Genomic DNA, 20,792 nt, shown 5'->3' on the forward strand with positions numbered 1-20,792 from the left:
TAGTAGAGTCGGAAGCAATGCTGAGCAACAGCCCCTGCCCCCGTCTTCTCCCCCCTTCTTTTCCGGCAGCAATCGTGTAGGTCAGGGAACCAGACTCTTAGTCCCTACCTCCGTTTGCACCGTTTGCCAGCACAGAATATATATGTTTGCGACATCCGCCCAATGCAGCTCCTGCCTTGGGTGGTGCCACTTTCCTAGATGTCCTGGTCTCCGCGACGGCAACCCCTCGACGGGTTTCATCGCGCCATGTTGCCAGGTCGCAAACCCAAATCATCCGGGTACCCCAATGCTTGCCCAAGGACGCCCAGTCCCAGGGCCACAACAGCAATTGCGTCCTGGCCTTCCTCAACCCAGGCGTAGTCACCCGTCACTTACCCCCAGAGTGGCGACGTCCCCCCTCATGCACTTCAGAATTCTGCAGTTAAACTGTAATGGACTAACTGGGAAGATTACGGAGATAGTCAATTTCATGAAGCGGCACAACATCCGCATTGCTGCGATTCCAGAGACTAAACTCACAGCACGATCTGCATTGCAGACCTGCTCTGGGTATAATGTCCACAGAAAAGATCGCGAGAGCGGAAATGGAGGCGGCCTCGCGTTTATAATACACCACTCTGTGCAATATCACATATATGATCCTGGCATCGACCGCAGGGACAACGTCTTAGAACGTCAAGGTCTATCTGTCCGGTCAGGCGATGCAAACCTAGAAATCATCAACATCTACATCCCCCCTGCCACCTGTTGTCCCGGTGGATACCGCCCTAATATCAGAGCCTTACTCACTGGAAACAATCGCATTATTTTAGGTGACTTCAATGCCCATCATGATCTATGGCACTCAAATTTGCGGGCGGACAGTAGGGGCGAGATGTTGGCGGATCAAATAGAAGAAACGACGTTCTGCACAATAAACGCAGACGCCCCCACACGTATGGTAGGAAGCTGTCACAGTTCGCCAGATATCTCAATCGTGAGCGCAGAACTCGTAAACTGCGTCAACTGGCAGCCGATGGTATCATTGGCATCCGACCACCTGCCTATACTTGTTTCGCTCGAGCGTACCGCCGACTTCATCGTCACCGAAAAACGCACTTTCATAAACTTTAAAAAAGGAAAGTGGGAAGAATATAAATCCTTTACAGACAACCTCTTTGCTGCCCTCCCTATCCCGACTGATGCCCGCCAAGGGGAGCGTGCCTTCCGCAAGGTCATTGAATCCGCCTCGGCACGTTTCATTCCCGCCGGGAGAATTCCCGAAATCCGGCCCCACTTCCCGGCGGAGGCCGCAAACTTAGCGAGAGAACGTGACCTTATAAGGCAGCTTGATCCAGGCGACCCCCAAATAAGGGATATAAACCAACGCATCAGATTGCTTGTGGATGAACACAAGCGGGCGAAATGGGAGGAGCACCTAAGAGGTTGTAACCTCTCTACCGGTGTGGGTAAACTTTGGTCCACCGTAAAGTCCCTATCGAATCCGACCAAGCACAAAGACAAAGTTTCCATCGCCTTTGGCGACCAAGTGCTGTCGGATGCGAAAAAATGCGCGAGCGCTTTCTGCCGACAATATATAATGCATTCCACGGTCGACAAAGTTAGACGGAGGGCCAACAGACACGCACATAAACACAAATTCAGCGCGTCACCAATCACCATCACCGCTAAAGAGGTTGAGGACGCCATTGGTTGCGCTAAACCATCCAAAGCAGTGGGCCCAGACGGCATAGCCATTCCGATGCTTAAAAGCATAGGGAAAGAGGGTTTCAAATATTTAGCGCAGGTCTTCAACCTGTCTCTTTCCACCTTTGTCATACCCGAGAAATGGAGAATGGCCAAGGTGGTCCCGCTACTAAAGCATGGTAAACCAGCTAACATAGGAGAGTCGTATCGTCCGATATCTCTCTTATCGCCAGTAGCAAAGACGCTCGAAGCCATTTTGCTCCCTTATTTCCAAGCAAATTTGCAACTAGCCTCCCATCAGCATGGCTTCAGAAAACTCCATAGCACTACCTCCGCGCTAAATGCCATTAGCACCCAGATAAATTGCGGTTTAAATCAAAACCCCCACCATAGAACAGTACTCGTAGCGCTAGACCTATCAAAAGCTTTTGATACGGTCAACCATGGCTCGTTACTGCAAGACCTGGAAGGGTCTACCCTTCCCCCATGTCTTAAAAGGTGGACCGCAAATTATCTGGGCGGTCGGCAGGCATCGGTGCTATTTAGAAACGAAACATCAAAGCCAAGGAGAATTAAACAAGGGGTGCCACAGGGTGGTGCCCTATCCCCACTTTTGTTCAATTTCTACATATCTAAGCTACCTTCACCACCGGAAGGAGTCACAATCGTTTCCTACGCCGATGACTGCACAGTAATGGCCACAGGCCCAGGCCCACAGATCGATGAGCTATGCAACAAAATAAACGGCTACCTCCCTGATCTCTCCAGTTTTTTCGCCTCGCGAAACCTGGCATTATCACCGACTAAATCTTCCGCGACCTTATTTACAACATGGACGTCCCAAATGTCGACCATTTTGAACATCCACGTCGATGGCTCTACGCTACCGACTGTCCTACACCCCAAAATCTTGGGTGTGACGTTTGATCAGGACCTACATTTTGGTGAGCACGCAGCCGCAATTGTTCCGAGAATTCAGAGCCGTAACAAAATCCTCAAATCCCTTGCTGGCACAGTACCTGGGGAAAAGATAAAGAAACGCTCATGACTACATACAAAGCAATTAGCCAGCCGATTACGTGCTACGCGTCACCCATATGGTCGCCAAGCCTAAAAATTACCCACTGGAAGAAGCTACAGGCCTGCCAAAATACTGCTCTCAGAATTGCCACGGGCTGTCTTCTTATGTCCCCAGAACACCATCTACATAATGAGGCGAGAATACTCCCCATCAGGGAAAGAAACGAGATGCTGACCAAACAGTTCCTGTTGAATACCCAGAAACCTGGGCATCCCAACAGACATCTGATTGACGAGCCAGCACCGCCTAGGGGCTTAAGGAGTCATCTCTGTAAGCATTTTGAGGAAATACGGCATCTGAGAACACAGCCGTATGAAGCGAAAAAACACAAGCAGGTCCTTGGTGAACTCCACAAACAGGCGTCGGACCTTTATGCCGGGAATTGCCCGGTGAACCCAGTACTCAAAGTAAAGTATCCAAAACTTGCGGAAGAGGAACGCATACTCCCCAGGGAAACGCGTGTCACTCTGGCTCAACTTCGTTCTGGATACTGTAACAGGTTAAACTCTTACCTATCCAGAATCAACCCCGACATACAAAATGTATGCCCCGCTTGCAATGTGTCCCCACATGACACCAACCATCTCTTTAATTGTAATGTGGAACCAACGCCTCTAACACCCCTTTCCCTATGGTCCACCCCTGTTGAAACAGCAAGTTTCCTTGGACTCCCGTTAGAGGATATTGATGACAGTTTGTGATCGGTCGCGTCTGTTAGGTGGGGCGAAGCACTGCTACAACAACAACAACAACTCTGCTATGTTAGCTGATTTCCCAGGCTTTAGTAGCGGGACCACCTTGGCCATTTTCCATTTTTCGGGTATGACAAAGGAAGAAAGAGACAGGTTGAAGACATGCGCTAAATATTTGGAACCCTCTTTCTCTAGGCTTTTAAGCATCGGCATGGCTATGCCGTCTGGGCCCACTGCTTTGGATGGTTTAGCGTGACCAATGGCGTCCTCAACCTCTTTAGCGGTGATGGTGTTTGGTGACGCGCTGAATTTGTGTTTATGTGCGTGTCTGTTGGCCCTCCGTCTATCTTCGTCGACCGTAGAATGCATTATATATTGTTGGCAGAAAGCGTTCGCGCATTTTTTCGCATCCGACAGCACTTTATCGCCAACGGCGATGGAAACTTTGTCTTTGTGCTTAGACGGATTCGATAGGGACTTTACGGTGGACCAAAGTTTACCCACACCAGCAGAGAGGTTACAACCTCTTAGGTGCTCCTCCCATTTTGTCCGCTTGTATTCACACACAAGCAATCTGATGCGTTGGTTTATATCCCATATTTGGGGTCGCCTGGGTCGAGCTGTCTTATAAGGTCACGTTCTCTCGCTAAATTTGCGGCCTCCGCCGGGAAGTGGGCCGAATTTCGGGAATTCCCCCGGCGGGAATGAAACGTGCCGAGGCGGATTCAATGACCTTGCGGAAAGCACGCTCCCCTTGGCGGGCATCAGTCGGGATAGGGAGGGCAGCAAAGAGGTTGTCTGTAAAAGATTTGTATTCCTCCCACTTTCCTTTTTTAAAGTTTATGAAAGTGCGTTTTTCTGTAACGCTCGCCGACGCCTGTTTTTGGAGTTCACCAAGGACCTGCTTGTGTTTTTTGCTTCATACGGCTGAGTTCTCAGGTGCCGTATTTCCTCAAAATGCTTACGGAGATGACTCCTTAAGTCCCTAGGCGGTGTTGGCTCATCAATCAGATGGCTGTTGGGATGCCCAGGTTTCTGGGTATTCAACAGGAACTGTTTGGCTAGCATCTCATTTCTATCTCTGATGGAGTTTTCTCGCCTCTTTATGGAGATAGTGTTCTGGGGACATAAGAAGACAGCCCGTGGCGGTTCTGAGAGCAGTATTTTGGCAGGCCTGTAGCTTATTCCAGTGGGTAATTTTTAGGCTTGTCGACCATATAGGGGACGCGTAGCATGCAATCGGCTAGCCAATTGCTTTGTATGTGGTATTGAGCGTTTCTTTGTCTTTTCCCCAAGTACTGCCAGCAAGGGATTTGAGGATTTTATTACGGCTCTGGATTTTCGGTACAATTTATAAACATCGTGCATCTGTAATTATAGCTGATGAGTTTATAGCTGGTAAACAAGTCGTAAATTCTAGAAGATATAAACGCCTAGAAGTATGCGAACGAGACATCACAGAGTATAAAAGGAGTTAAAGCTGAGTAATCAGTAATCAGTTTGATTTAAGTAAGCTATTGGTTGTGAAGTATCAGTGTTATTGGGAAGTACTTTAATAAAGGCCATTTTGCATTATTGAATATTAGAGTTATTTATTCAACAGTTTAGCGATGCGAACGATAGTAGGTTGCAAATAAGCGGAATTGCACTAAATTCGTTACAATATATAATGGAAACATCAACAATATGAAAGTAATAGTTTAGCACAGCCTTACTTATGGAAGCCAACACCAAAGATACCCAAATGCTGAATCTCTGTAATTAAATCCAGTAAAGGTCCATCGGCATTCACCTACTACTGTATGTGAAAAAAGTACTAAAAGTAGCATATTTTCCTCCTAAACAATGCAAAAAAAACAACACTTTTTCGGGGACAACATTGATGAAAATTGTTCAGATAGCCGAATGACAGAACAAAGAATTTAGAGCGAGAAAATTCAAGGCTTCTTCTCCAGGTTATTCCACCATGATTACCGCTTATACCACAATACCCCAAATACTTTACTAAAACGGGGGATGGGATCCACAGTATTTTTGCTCAGAACACTTTTCTGCATTGGAGGCCTTCGGCCGCGCTTATAAAAAATTACCCTGGGTGGGTCCAACACCGGTTTGGAGACCAAAACTATATCCGCGCAAAACACTTATGTTCACAATGTTAGCATTACACCACCAAATGAAAATCGCCAACTTCAACTGCAAATATCTCCGGACATACATATACAGCCCAATTCTAAACGAAAATTCCGTGCGAGTTTTTTCCCTTCTCCCATTCCTCGTCTAAATAAAAATTCCTTGTGAGTTTTTTCACTTCTCGCTTTCCTCCTATTCTGAACAATGTTCGAAAAAGCGGAAACCGGTTATGGGAGAAAAGAAGGTATTCATCCCAATTCTAAACCAAAATTCCGTGCGAGTTTTTTCCCTTCTCGGATTCCTCGTATTCTAAATACAAATTCCTTGTGAGTTTTTTCACTTCTCCCTTTCCTCCTATTCTGAACAATGTTCGAAAAAGCGGAAACCGGTTATGGGAGAAAAGTAGGTATTATGAATGTGAGGGAGACGGAGATTTCTCTGCCATTTCATAGGAGTTTTTTCACTTGTTAATTTAAAGGGAATGCATCAAAATAGTTAAAGGAAATTGGTTCTTTTAAGAAGGAGCACTTATTTGTCAAATGTGTGCTAAAATATGTATTTACATTCTACCAAAATATTCTCACTGTTAATACAACAACAACTACAACCACAATATTCTTTATTTTAAGTCGAAAAGTATATCATAAGCAACGGTAGAGCTCTTGGTATACATATTTGATGCAGCCATCCAGAAATTGGGCAAGGATTTTTTAATAAGGCTTAAATAGATTTTGGCATATGACGAAGGACGAATTCAACTCAACTTGGCCGCCAGAAAATTGATTGCTGAATGAAAGCAGGCAACTCCAGCCGATTTGTATTATGCGGCCGTCTTCTTCGTATGTTCCGCTGTTGATGTTGCTGTGCCATCAATTCATTACTCATTTCAGTGAATACCACATGAAATGCAATAAATACTGTGCATTGTTTATATTTTACTTCTTAATTTCCAACAAATTTGCAACAATGATTAAACTTTTAAATTTTTTAAACAAAAGAAGAAATGTCCACGAAATTTCAATTGACAAAACAGCTGACTTCGAAATTCCTATTCCCCAATTATTATTCTCCCTAGCAGAACAGAATTGGAAGAATTTTTCCGCGGGAATAAAAAAATCCGCGAGAATATTTAGAATTGGTCTGATTATGAATGTGAGGGAGATTTCTCTGCCATTTCATAGGAGTTTTTTCACTAGTTAAATTAAAGGGAATGCATCAAAATAGTTAAAGGAAATTGGTTATTTTAAGGAAGAACACTTATTTGTACAAATTTGTGCTAAAATATGTATTTACATTCTACCACAATATTCTCACTGTTAATACAACAACAACAACAACAACCACAATTGGTCGCGCTAAACCATCCAAAGCAGTGGGCCCAGACGGCATAGCCATGCCGATGCTTAAAAGCCTAGGGAAAGAGGGTTTCAAATATTTAGCGCAGGTCTTCAACCTGTCCCTTTCCACCTTTGTCATACCCGAGAAATGGAGAATGGCCAAGGTGGTCCCGCTACTAAAGCCTGGTAAACCAGCTAACATAGGAGAGTCGTATCGTCCGATATCTCTCCTATCGCCAGTAGCAAAGACGCTCGAAGCCATTTTGCTCCCTTATTTCCAAGCAAATTTGCAACTAGCCTCCCATCAGCATGGCTTCAGAAAACTCCATAGCACTACCTCCGCGCTAAATGCCATTAGCACCCAGATAAATTGCGGTTTAAATCAAAACCCCCACCATAGAACAGTACTCGTAGCGCTAGACCTATCAAAAGCTTTTGATACGGTCAACCATGGCTCGTTACTGCAAGACCTGGAAGGGTCTACCCTTCTCCCATGTCTTAAAAGGTGGACCGCAAATTATCTGGGTGGTCGGCAGGCATCGGTGCTATTTAGAAACGAAACATCAAAGCCAAGGAGAATTAAGCAAGGGGTGCCACAGGGTGGTGTCCTATCCCCACTTTTGTTTAATTTCTACATATCTAAGCTACCTTCACCACCGGAAGGAGTCACAATCGTTTCCTACGCCGATGACTGCACAGTAATGGCCACAGGCCCAGGCCCACAGATCGATGAGCTATGCAACAAAATAAACGGCTACCTCCCTGATCTCTCCAGTTTTTTCGCCTCGCGAAACCTGGCATTATCACCGACTAAATCTTCCGCGACCTTATTTACAACATGGACGTCCCAAATGTCGACCATTTTGAACATCCACGTCGATGGCTCTACGCTACCGACTGTCCTACAACCCAAAATCTTGGGTGTGACGTTTGATCAGGATCTACATTTTGGTGAGCACGCAGCCGCAATTGTTCCGAGAATTCAGAGCCGTAACAAAATCCTCAAATCCCTTGCTGGCAGTACCTGGGGAAAAGATAAAGAAACGCTCATGACTACATACAAAGCAATTAGCCAGCCGATTACGTGCTACGCGTCACCCATATGGTCGCCAAGCCTAAAAATTACCCACTGGAAGAAGCTACAGGCCTGCCAAAATACTGCTCTCAGAATTGCCACGGGCTGTCTTCTTATGTCCCCAGAACACCATCTACATAATGAGGGGAGAATACTCCCCATCAGGGAAAGAAACGAGATGCTGACCAAACAGTTCCTGTTGAATACCCAGAAACCTGGGCATCCCAACAGACATCTGATTGACGAGCCAGCACCGCCTAGGGGCTTAAGGAGTCATCTCCGTAAGCATTTTGAGGAAATACGGCATCTGAGAACACAGCCGTATGAAGCGAAAAAACACAAGCAGGTCCTTGGTGAACTCCACAAACAGGCGTCGGACCTTTATGCCGGGAATTGCCCGGTGAACCCAGTACTCAAAGTAAAGTATCCAAAACTTGCGGAAGAGGAACGCATACTCCCCAGGGAAACGCGTGTCACTCTGGCTCAACTTCGTTCTGGATACTGTAACAGGTTAAACTCTTACCTATCCAGAATCAACCCCGACATACAAAATGTATGCCCCGCTTGCAATGTGTCCCCACATGACACCAACCATCTGTTTAATTGTAATGTGGAACCAACGCCTCTAACACCCCTTTCCCTATGGTCCACCCCTGTTGAAACAGCAAGTTTCCTTGGACTCCCGTTAGAGGATATTGATGACAGTTTGTGATCGGTCGCGTCTGTTAGGTGGGGCGAAGCACTGCTACAACAACAACAACAACAACAACAACAACAACAACAACAACCACAATATTCTTTATTTTAAGTCGAAAAATACATCATAAGCAACGGAAGAGCTCTTCGCATATTTGATGCAGCCATCCAGAAATTGCGCAAGGATTTTTTAAAAGGGCTTAAATAGATTTTGGCATATGGCGAAAGGCGAACTCAACTCGACTTGGCCGCCAGAAAATTGCTTTGCAGAATGAATGCAGGCAACTCCGGCGGATTTGTGTTATCCCGCCGGTCTCCTTATGCTCCTCTGTTGATGTTGCTGTGGCACCAATTCATTACTCATTTCAGTGAATACCACATGAATTGCAATAATGTGCATTGTTTATACCTTATTTCTTAATTTCAAACAAATTGACAACAATAATTAAACTTTAAAATTTTTTTAACAAAATAAGAAACGCGCAACGATATTTCAATTGACAAAACAACTGACTTCGAAAATTCGAAATTGCCATTCCCCAATTATTCTTCTCCCTAGGAGAAAAGAATTGGAGGAATTTTTCGGCGGGAATAAAAAATCCGCGAGAATATTTAGTTAGAATTGGTCTGATAAAATTTTTCTTTTCCGGTTTCGGATTTTGACCTCTCTTGATATTTATGGACGCGTATTAGCAGTGTCATGCTGTCGTATAGAATTACTCAATTTTTAATTCGACTTTTTAAATTTAATATTTAAAAATTAGGGTAGTGCGCCGACTTGTAGAACATTACTAAAGTTTTCTTCTTACTTCCTGAACATTTAGTATCCGTGAAGTTGTGACCGATTTTGGTTTAAGTGTGATACATATGTTGTGAAAGCAAATATTCAAATTATATGCGTTATTCGAAGTTTGGGTAAACAAACATAAAGATTTCAACCAAAACATCATAGATATATTTCAAGCTATATGATATGCCAATACAAGAAATTCATAGCCTTGAAAGCAACACGGAACAATGAAAGTTATTGCAAAGTGCGTCTCCGATGAAATAAATGTCAGCAACAAACATTTTTTGCAATAATTTTAACACAATCATACTTACACGAAAATGTTTGATTTTCTGTTTTAAAGCTTATCTCCAACTATAGTAACCTATATACTTTTTGGCCACTCCTTTAATAAAAATCGATTACTCACGTCTCAATACTCGTAACTCCAAAATGTATCTTTTGGCAAAAATTAAAACAAAAAAAAAACAAAGTTATATGCGACCTTTCCCGACGGGCAGGAAACATTAACATTTACTTAACGTATACAAAGAACCCATCATGCCTTTTTTCCCCACACTAACAAGCCAACCTAATATAAACGCACGCAAGTCATTTTCTGTCAAAAATGACTCATGCACATGCAACTTGTATGAGAGCAACTCAAATTGAATTTGCTGCGTGAAAACCAAACTCGATTTCCAATTTTTGTTTTGCGTGACATTTAGATTTGACGTTTGCACACATGCTTATTTGGGTTAGGGCAAAAAACGCCGGTTGTTTGCGTGCGCTAAGAAAACGCAGTGCGGTTTTATTAGGTTGGCTTGTAATCGAAGTGCTTTGCTTTTTGTCAAACCGATTGCACTAAAGGCTTCAGCACCCTACAAGAAACGCTGTTAGTTGTACTAATACACTCACACTTGTAGTTGACAATGCTGATCCTGCGATGACGTACCCTGCAAAAATCGTGTGACCAAAAACGCACACAGCCACACGAATTTTTGACAGGGGTGACGATTTGGAATGAAAAATTGTGCAAATGAAATAGCATGCTGACAAATTTTGCTTTCCCACAATGTATCGTGCTCTCTCGCACCTATTATTTTCAAAGGGATAGCAAAATACGTCATTTTTGCGTGCGAAAAATCCGCCATTTCTAATTCTGCAGAAAAGTGGAAAATTTTTTCAATTTGTGTGATTTACATTTTACAGAAATTAATATACGCATTCTTTAATATTTTTTGGTCTACTAAAGTGTGTTTTAGCAAAAAAAAACTCATATCAATGTGTGCATGTTTATAAAGAAAGAAAGTGAAATATGTAATAGCATAGTATAAATAATCGTGAGCAATTCTAATGCAGAATAGTAAATTTTGATTTCCACATACATACAAGAAAAAAATTCTTGTTACCATTAAGATTTATTATCCAAAATTGAAAAAAAAAGATTAGAAACTTCGGTGTAAAAAAACGGCTATGTGTGCAATAAAATAGCCTCTCTTGTTGAGATACCCCTCCATGGTCTCCATTAATTATTGTGACGGAGGTGTGTTTGCAACAGCAAAGTGAACCCAAACAGTGTAGGTCGTGGTGGTTGTTGTTCGTGGTCCGCATCAACTGGACCAGGTGGGGCAATGACGTCACATCCAGTTATACCAAGGTATATACCACAACAGCAACCGGGTAATGCAAGGCCACGATAGCAGCAGCAACAACCTCCCAAGGCTGGCTGTCATCGTTGATTTATAAAAAAACAGTGTTGTGCATCTTTATTGCTTAAATATTTCCTCTGTTGAAACAGTTTCCACGATTCACTGTTCAACGAAAGCAGCAGCCAGCGTATGCCACCACCGAACAGCTGATAACAAAAACTTGGATGCACAGCAGTTTAAAGCCAAAATGGAAGTTGAGGAAATATCTGAAAATAAGGTAAATATATGTTTCGCGTTATTAACAAAATCGCCCTAAATTTTATGAATTAACAGATCGCTACGAACGACAAAGCACCCGAACGTGTGATCAAAGAAAGCACTACAGAAATTATTGCCGGCGGGGCCGTATTCTACAATCCAGTACACGAATTTAATCGTGATTTAAGTATTTCAGTACTTAATGTATACTCAAAGCGGTTGATAAGAGAGCGGGAAGCGGCGGCGCATAAAAATCCACAAAATACAAAAGAAAGCAAGCAATGCTAATGACAAGAAACCATACACGGTTGGTGGTGTAAAATACGACGATGGACTGCGAATATTGGAAGCGCTTGCTACAACAAGTTTACGTAGCATAAGTTATGCAAAAGAAGTAGCAGGCGTGCGTGAAATTGCTGCAAATGATCTATCTAAGGTGGCAGTAGATTCCATTAGCGTAAATATGCGACACAATGGAGTGGAACATTTAATTGTGCCAAGCGAAGGGGATGCAATATAGGTTTGATATACGAATCAATAGCTAGTGATTTAACTGTAATAATCAATAATAAAATTCGCAATAGGACTCTCATGTACCTTTCAACTTCATATGAGAAGCGTTTCGATATTATAGACCTAGATCCTTATGGTTGTCCGAATCGCTTTCTGGATGGCGCTATACAATCACTGACGAGTGGGGGTTCATTACTTGTAACTGCGAATGATATGGCTGTGCTGGCAGGCAATACGCCTGAAGCCTGCAATGCCAAATATAGTTCTGTGCCTTTGCGTATGAAATGCTTCCATGAGATGGGATTGCGTATACTATTGCATTGCATTGAAACGCACTCTAATCGTTATGGAAAATATATTGAGCCACTTTTGAGCATTTCTGCCAATTTTTATATACGCGTATTTGTGCGTATGCATAGTAGTCAAGCGAAGTGTAAATATAGCATGAGGTTGGTATACAGCATTTTGGCCTTTTACCACAATCCAATTACTTACCATATCTTTATATTATGAACACAGCAAACAATTAATGGTATTTCAATGCACTGGTTGTGATACCTATACGCTACAGCCTATGGGTATTGTAAAAAGCAAGATCTCAGATAAAGGCAATGCGGAAGAAAAATTCGGTATACCAACAGGACCAAAAGTTAATTCAAATTGTGCGCATTGCGGTGATAAACATCATGTAAGTTTCAGCTATCTCACTTAAGTATTTAAACTCGAATAAATCAAATTTTTTCCTTCTTACTTAATTGGTGCTTAACCGTTTAAACGGTTATGTCCGTTCAAAAAGGCGCGTCAGTCGCCTTTTCAGAGGGTTAACTGGCACCAATTGTTCACACCAAATTGTTTCTTATATTCCCAAATATAGATGGGCGGTCCACTTTGGTCGCATCCCATACATGATCCAACGTTTGTTGAAGAATTTCTACAAATCATACAAGAAAAACCGCTAAGTGATTTGGACACAACGTCGTTTAAAAGGTGTGTTATCGGCGGTATGCCTGAACTTGTATTGGGTACATGAGTTTTTATGTAAAAAATATTCATCATATCCAACATCAATACCTCGCATTCAATTGTGGACGCTGTACGCTCTACATTGGGTTCACGTAATATGGACAAGCATATTTTTGATTCCAGTGGTAAGGCCACAATTTCAAATGATGGGGCAACCATTAAGAAACTATTGGATAAAATAATAACACAACGTAGCGTGCTCAAGTGGTATAAGCTTATCTGGAAAAGATATTTCGTAACGAAAACCCTGGAAGATTACCGCGCCTTGTCTGCTGTGGTTCAACAAAATATAACTTGGATATTTGTTGCTCTTTTTCAATTTTCCTGAATACAAATGTCTGGATTGGAAAAATTTCAAGCAAATAAATATCGGCGTGCAAAAGTCAAGAAGTAAAATTGCTTAATATATAAGAATTTGAAATTTTTCCAAATCTTTGACTAAAAAGTAGCTACTAGCTTGTAGAACTTTATTACTTTACTTTTAAAAAGATAAATCACTTTAGCATGGTAATATAACCTATTATTAAAAATTAATACAAACAATATCTTCAACATTTTTTTCTCGATTCACGAACACATTTAGAAAGGCTAAAACGCCTGCTAAAGAGCCGGCATCTTGTCAACGCTTTAGCTTGGATTTAGAGGAGGATCTACAAACTTTGCTAGAAGCACGCGCAGCTCCTCATGTAGCGAATGTGGATCAACACGAAAGTAACGTTGCTGTTAGCGGAAATGCAATGAACAAACTATTTGAAATGGAGGATGAAAATAAATCCAACAATGCAAACACTATAAATAGGATTCCTTATAATTTTTCAACTAAGGCATCTTGTGACGAAACTATATTGTGTGATAAAACAGCATCCGATCCTAACAGCACACTATTTAATTACATACATAGCGAGAACAAGGATATGGTTAAAGAAGATGCTAAAAAGCGCAGCGCCGATGGAAACTATTTTAAAATCCCTTGTAAACAAGGTAAGTGAATATACAACGTATTGAAAGTTGATAAGATTTAATAATATAATATGGTATAAATTTAATAATATAATATTAGAACTACAAGAAATAGATGAAGAAGCACAATCACTGCAACGTCTATTGCATGAATTATGCCTACAGGAGCAGCATCAATTGGATAATGAAACTCCTTTAAAAAGTATTGATGTAACACTACTAGAAGATATTGAAGCGCCCCCCCCCCCCAGCGGGTCAAGGGGTTAGAATATACCCGCGGTAGGTATGCCTGTCGTAAGAGGCGACTAAAATACCGGATTGGCCTGAAGGTTTAATGTGGCCATATAAATCGTTCCCGAGATGGTCGGGCCAGCACCTTAATGATGCTGTGTTACCGGAGCGTACCGGATCTGTAAACGGCAAAGGACCATCACATCGATCACTCCCTAAACCTTCGGGGAGCAACCGTATCGCTACAACAACAACAACAACAACATATTGAAGCGCCATCTAAAATGTGGGACTCCACAATAGTGGGCGATACCACTTTACAAACTTCACCTTTGAAAATGGTGAGACTTCTCAGACCATCTACTATACTAGAGAAAAATTGCGAAGATCAGTCTAATAGTTCTTTGGGTGGTGATGATGCATCATCACACATAAGCTTTCAAAGCGCTCAAAAAGGCAGTGAAACTTCAGCGACAACAAGCTTTTAAAAAAAAGCTTTACCTACACTCTAAATCTACGCCGTCATATACGTACTCATACCGGTGGAAAACCATACAAATGCGAATACTGCGAATGCACCTTTGCTGTAAGCGATCCAGTGCTGTCGCATTTACGTACACATCTGGGCAAAAATATTCATAGATGTGAGTTTTGCCCATCACTTTACGGAGTTACGTACGCATTTAACTACGCACAAAGACGAAGATCCAGAAACGCGGGAGCGAAATATGACAGCCTTAAAGGAGGAGGAGGCTAAATTAAAGCAAAATTTGGCCACTAAAATCAGCAGCCGCCAAAACCCAAACGAAAATAGACGTGCAATTTCTGCAACAAGGGTAAAGGTTTATAAGACTGTGATTGTAAATGATATTCATTTTACTTATCGTTAATTCACAGATTTTACAACTTCATCTAAGCTAAAGCGCCATATACGTATGCATACCGGCGAGCGACCATACTCGTGCTCAGAGTGTGGGAAATCATTCTCATTGAAATCGTAAGAATATACAATAGGGTTCAGAGTTTGAACGGCCGGCAGTTAAAAATGGACTTATTTTAAAAGTTAATAAAAAAACTTATATCTAAACATATCCGTAAAATGAAAGGCACAAAAACAAAAGCTCAGTAAAAATGGGACAACTAAATGAAACCTTATATCCATATCGCCTGCTGATTGGAATATCACCCGGTTGTTGTTGTAGCAGTTAGGTGGGGCGAAGCACTGCTCAACAATATCACCCGGTCTCGGGTGCCGTTTCGAAAAGCACCTTTCTCAGAAAATATTTGAATAACCCCGTATATTAGAAAAGCCCTATCACAGAATTCGGTTGAAGAATGCCCTAACTCAGATTTGGCTTCAAAAATGACCGATCTGAGCTCAAATACAACACATTTTGACAATAGCTGAAGTGTTTATGAAACAAATTCTAAGATAGGGCGTTCTTCAAACGAATTCTGAGAAAGGAAGTTTTTGGAACGGCAGCCGAGATTTGGTGATATTCCACTCAGCAGCCGATATGAATATATGGTAAGTCTCATTTTTACCGACCTTTCCTTTCCTTTTTAAAAATGTGCTTAACAAAACTTTTTTCTTTTAATGCACTCTTAAAATGAATCCATAAGCAATGTAACGTTAACAACTTTTTCATACTTGTTTTTTGATTTGTATTGAGAGTGGCGATTTTAATATTAGAACGGTTAATTTAGACAATTAAAATAACAAAAATTACTACAAAGTCAAATTTTAGTGAGGACCTCTAGTTTACCATAAAAATATTAAAATTAAAAGTCCCCATCTATCCTATTCGAGCTAAAAAAAAATTACTCGAGGTCAAAGGTCATTGCCTTAATAGCACCGCAGAAAAATTCCTCCAATTCTTTTCTCCTAGAGAGAACAATAATTGGGGAATAGGAATTTCGAATCTTCGAAGTCAGCTGATTTGCCAATTGAAATTTTGTTGCGCATTTCTATTTTTGTTAACAAATTAAAAGTTTAGTTATTGTTGCGAATTTATTTAAAATTGAGAAAAAAAAATATAAGCAAAGCAACGGGGAGCAACAAACGAATGATGCAACCATCTTTCACACGTTGTTATTGTAGCAGTGCTTCGCCCCATCCAATAGGTGCGACCGATCAGAAATTATCATCAATATCCTCTAACGAGAGTCCAAGGAAACTTGCTGTTTCGACAGGGGGATCATAATGAAAGGGGTGTTAGAGGCGTTGGTTCCACATTACAATTAAAGAGATGGTTGGTGCCATGTGGGGACACATTGCAAGCGGGGCATACATTTTGTATGTCGGGGTTGATTCTGGATAGGTAAGAGTGTAACCTGTTACAGTATCCAGAACGAAGTTGAGCTAGAGTGACTCGCTTTTCTCTGGAGAGTATGCGTTCCTCTTCCGCGAGGTTTGGATACTTTTCTTTGAGTACTGGATTCACCGGGCAATTCCTAGCATAAAGGTCCGACGCTTGTTTTTGGAGTTCACCAAGGACCTGCTTGTGTTTTTTCGCTTCATACGGCTGGGTTCTCAGGAGCCGTATTTCCTCAAAATGCTTACGGAGATAACTCCTTAGGCCCCTAGGCGGTGCTGGTTGACCAATCAGATGTCTGTTGGGATGCTCAGGTTTCTGGGTATTCAACAGGAACTGTTTGGTCAGCATCTCATTTCTCTCCCTGATGGGGAGTATTCGCGCCTCATTAAGCAGATGGTGTTCTGGGGACATAAGAAGACAGCCCGTGGCAATTCTGATAGCAGTATTTTGGCAGGCCTGTAGCTTCTTCCAGTGGGTAATTTTTAGGCTTGGCGACCATATGGGTGACGCATAGCACTTAATCGGCTGGCTAATTGCTTTGTGTGTAGTCATGAGCGTTTCTTTATCCTTTCCCCAGGTACTGCCAGCGAGAGATTTGAGGATTTTGGTACGGCTCTGAATTCTCGGAACAATTGCGGCTGCGTGCTCACTAAAATGTAGATCCTGATGAAAGTCACACCCAAAAGTTTAAGGTGTAAGACAGTCGGTAGGGTAATGTCATATGGTCGACATTTGGCGCGGCCATGTTTTAAATAAGATCACCGATGATTTGGTTGGTTACAAAATCAGGTTTCGCAAGGCGACAAAACTGGAGAGATTGGGGAGATAGCTGTTTATTTTATTACAAAGCTCATCGGTGTAGGAAACAATAGCATAGGTGTAGAAGCAATAGTGACTCCTTCTGGTGGTAAAGGTAGCTATTGATATGTAGAAGTAAAACAGAAATTTGATGAATACGAGTTTTTTTTAAGTTATTGCAAAAAAGCGTTGAGGATTTTTAATATCTTACGAGGTACCTTCGTACATGTTTCTAAGAATGAAAAATGAGACCTATTCAAACTTCGCTATACTTCAACATACGATACTTTACCCCATTTTAACACAACTATCATTTATTGATTTTATTAAATTTTATAAAATGTTTCTTCCTCCACAGTTCCATTTCCGTATTGGATGGTAAATATGGCTTTCGCATTTTCTCCATCAATAACTGACAAGGTGGAAAAAATCTATGAGTGTAGTTTCTTCAATAGCTCTCTAGTGGTGATGGTGACAGCAGAGAAACCCAACTGTTTACAAATGTTACAATATATCAATTGCGTCTACGGCTCAAATACCCACAGTATATGAATGAATCGAACGCACCTAATTGTCTGCCTAACGGATAGTATACATATTCATCAAATCGAAAATATTGCATCAAACGAACTGGGTCTGAATACTGAAACAGTACACATATTCAAAATCGATGAGGAGGCTGTGATGATGGTATAGGGTGAGTTGTTGAATAACATACGAAAACCACTTTAACCCATCTATATATTTGGATTACAGCTAAAGCTTTACAAACAGCAAAAATTGCTGGCGCCAAGCAATTGGAAAAGGCAGTGAAGCATTCATCACACTGTACGGATGGTGTAAAGTTAGAAACTGCTGTTGTAACAGCTGCCACCGACACAACGGTCATATCTACTTCGCCGAGTAACGGCTCGTCCAACTATCTATCGAAGACAGTATAATCATATCTTTTGCCAACACAGGTTAGCGATGTGCTTGCACAGGAAAATATTTCAATTGGAAAACAAAAACCAATTAAGAGAGTTTATTTATTATTAAAGTATTTACTTTTCTTTATATCAACAGTATTAATTTAAGTTGCAATATCACGTACATATATAATAAGGGATGTGATACGATTGCTGTCGGAATTAGATTTGAAACCAATCAATACTCCTGCTAAGGGTTGTAGAATTATTGCTTGAATAATTAGACTTAGAACAATAATAAGTCTGATTTAATTACAAGTCGTACATTTTTAAATTCATCAATTACGATAGCAATCGGATTCTACGACACCTTTGAATATTCTTGATCTGAAAAAAGAGTAAACCTAATCTGAATTTCTACTAAGCTTTCAGTTGTAGATTATTCAAATAATTGAGTTTTTTCTAAAGCTTAAAATTATTTTCTGTCCGCTTAGAAAAGATTTCAATTGGAAAACAAAAACCAATTAAGAGAGTTTATGTTATTATTAAAGTACTTACTTTTCTTTATATGAACTGTATTAATTTAAGTTACAATTTCATGTGCATATATAATAAAGTATGTCGCGGTACGATTGCTGTTGGAATTAGATTTGAAACCAATCAATACTCCTGCTATGGGTTGCAGAATTATTGCTTGAATGATTAGATTTAGAACAATAATAAGTCTGACTCAATTACTAGTCGTACATTTTTAAGTTCATCAATTACGACAGCAATCGGATCCACGACACCTTTGAATATTCTTGATCTGAATTTCTACTAAGCCTTAAGTTGTAGATTATTCAAATAATTGGAGTTTTGTCTAAAGCTTAATATTATTTTATTGCTCGCTTAGAAGAGATTGGAAAACAAAAACCAATTAAGCGAGTTTATTTATTATTAAAGTTCTTCTGTTTTATATGAACTGGATTAATATAAGTTCCAATTTCATGTACATATATAATAATATTGAAAATAATAAATACTGAAAATTCATTGGTTCATATTTTATTCATATGGCTGTTCCAGGTAAAGTAAATCTGCAGGTAAAATTCACGTTATATGGCGGTTATATAAATGGTAAAACCGCAGTAAAATTGATTGGCAAATTGCTCGAAAATGTAGAGTGAAATGACGGAAAAATGACCGCCAATTGACGAGCATTGTGACGTGTGTGAGCAGCACAGTGCTATGCTCACATCCTATAAGTGGGAGCGGAATGCACGATCACATTAATAGGAACGAAACGGAAAATTTCGTCACAAAGGTTCATCACGCCCATGCAAACATGACTATGAATATAACCGCTGCAGAAAGTCACAATGACCGTAAAATGACTAGTAAAATGACGTGGAGCGTTTTTGCAGGGTAAACATTGATACTCAAGTTTATGTATGTTCCTTTGTTCGCTCACGCATGTCCTCATGTTCCCAACGACAGCCTATAATCATGATAAAGGACTCAAACTTGGAAAGCTTCGGACACCTGGTACAGAACAAAAGAACATACAGCAGATACCATTATGCATGGGAGACAGATACATAATTCACAACGGAATTTTATGTATGCGAGAACAGTTTTTCCGATTTAATCATGTTGTCACTACTGACTGTCATATGACAATCAAAAGATTATCACGGTTGTTTTGCTATTTTTTAAATTCTGCCATTTTCAACCGGCGAAAACCATATAAAAAATAAGCTTAAAAAATGAAAAAGAGAGCATTTCAAAGATCCATGCTAAAAGAAAAAAATCGAAAATAATATTAAAAAATACCAAAAGCTGTCGGAATGTATGGGGCGCACTCAAAAAATTGGTACGCGAAAAATAATAGTGGTTAGTGGTGATTCATTTTTAAATGTTTCCGCATGAGGAAAGCGCTCTTCTGTTGTTTTGTTATTTTCTGAATTTAAATTCAACATTCTGAACTTGAATCTTATAAAACTATTTATTTTAAACAAATAAGAAACACGTATGCTTTTATCACGTATAAAATTAAAAACGTAATGAAACAAAGTAAATAAAAAGCAAAAAGCATTGTTTCATTTTTGGTGGAATATAACAATGGTCATTTATGATAGTATAACAGTCAAACCTGATATCTACAGTAAACTATCATTTATGACACTTTTTGATAGTTAGAGTGTCAGCACTGATCCAGAAAAAGGAATGAGAGTGAACAGTACGGCTATACACTTAATCAGTAGGCCATGTTGGTGTATAAGAAGGAGACAAAAACTCACACGTACACAGTTGTTTACATCACATTTGCGCAAGTCCCTTTAAGTTTGTGACAGAAAGTTTGTATGAGGCGCTGATCGTTAGGTTGACATTGCTGACAATCAGATGATAGTCATATGATAGTCAGTATTCTTGTAGGGCAGATACACTCCCCTACAAGAAACGCTGATAGTTTTACTAATACACTCACACTTGTAACTGACAATGCTGATCCTCCGATGATGTAAACATTGATACTCAAATTTATGTATGTTCCTTTGTTCGCTCACGCATGTCCGCATGTACCCAAAGACAGCCTATAATCATGAAAAAGAACTCAAACTGGGAAAGCTTCGGACACCTGGTACAGAACAAAAGAACATACAGCAGATACCATTATGCA

At 40.7% G+C, this 20,792-nt stretch overlaps 2 protein-coding genes across 5 annotated transcripts in view; one reads left to right on the plus strand and one right to left on the minus strand.

Annotated features, from left to right (window-relative positions):
• The window catches only part of cib (thymosin beta cib), a 162,510-nt gene extending 152,477 nt beyond the window's left edge, over window positions 1-10,033 (minus strand). The window contains exon 1 of one of the 2 annotated variants that reach the window (XM_067782341.1): window positions 9,900-10,033. In XM_067782341.1, coding sequence (XP_067638442.1) covers window positions 9,900-10,003 — 104 coding nt within the window. In that variant the 5' untranslated portion in view covers window positions 10,004-10,033. Of the gene's footprint in view, window positions 1-9,804 lie in introns of both variants that reach the window. The other variant, XM_067782342.1, reaches the window with a different exon arrangement.
• Window positions 10,034-10,447: 414 nt separating this feature from the next.
• Window positions 10,448-19,165, plus strand: LOC137250082 (tRNA (guanine(26)-N(2))-dimethyltransferase-like). Of its 3 annotated transcripts, XM_067782345.1 has the most exons (10): window positions 10,448-10,723; window positions 10,832-11,398; window positions 11,455-11,899; window positions 11,964-12,341; window positions 12,412-12,580; window positions 12,767-13,896; window positions 13,976-14,942; window positions 15,004-15,103; window positions 17,581-17,919; window positions 17,979-19,165. In XM_067782345.1, exons 3-6 carry the CDS (start codon window positions 11,889-11,891, stop codon window positions 12,920-12,922), a joined length of 714 nt encoding a protein of 237 aa, XP_067638446.1. In that variant the 5' UTR covers window positions 10,448-10,723; window positions 10,832-11,398; window positions 11,455-11,888; the 3' UTR covers window positions 12,923-13,896; window positions 13,976-14,942; window positions 15,004-15,103; window positions 17,581-17,919; window positions 17,979-19,165. The 3 variants fall into 3 exon arrangements, with proteins under 3 accessions (XP_067638446.1, XP_067638447.1, XP_067638445.1); XM_067782346.1 differs by having other exon boundaries at window positions 10,448-11,398; window positions 15,004-15,168; XM_067782344.1 differs by having other exon boundaries at window positions 10,448-11,398.
• Window positions 19,166-20,792: the final 1,627 nt, after the last annotated feature.

This window comes from Eurosta solidaginis, chromosome 4 (genome assembly GCF_040869045.1).
Source record: "Eurosta solidaginis isolate ZX-2024a chromosome 4, ASM4086904v1, whole genome shotgun sequence".
Lineage (NCBI taxonomy): Eukaryota > Metazoa > Arthropoda > Insecta > Diptera > Tephritidae > Eurosta > Eurosta solidaginis.

What these genes read in the sequence shown, in the direction of transcription:
- LOC137250082 (XM_067782346.1), top strand. An exon ending in AAGTGTAAATATAGCATGAG is followed by an intron (nt 12,342 to 12,411) that starts GTTGGTATACAG and finishes TTATGAACACAG; the next exon opens with CAAACAATTAATGGTATTTC. An exon ending in ATTGCGGTGATAAACATCAT is followed by an intron (nt 12,581 to 12,766) that starts GTAAGTTTCAGC and finishes TCCCAAATATAG; the next exon opens with ATGGGCGGTCCACTTTGGTC.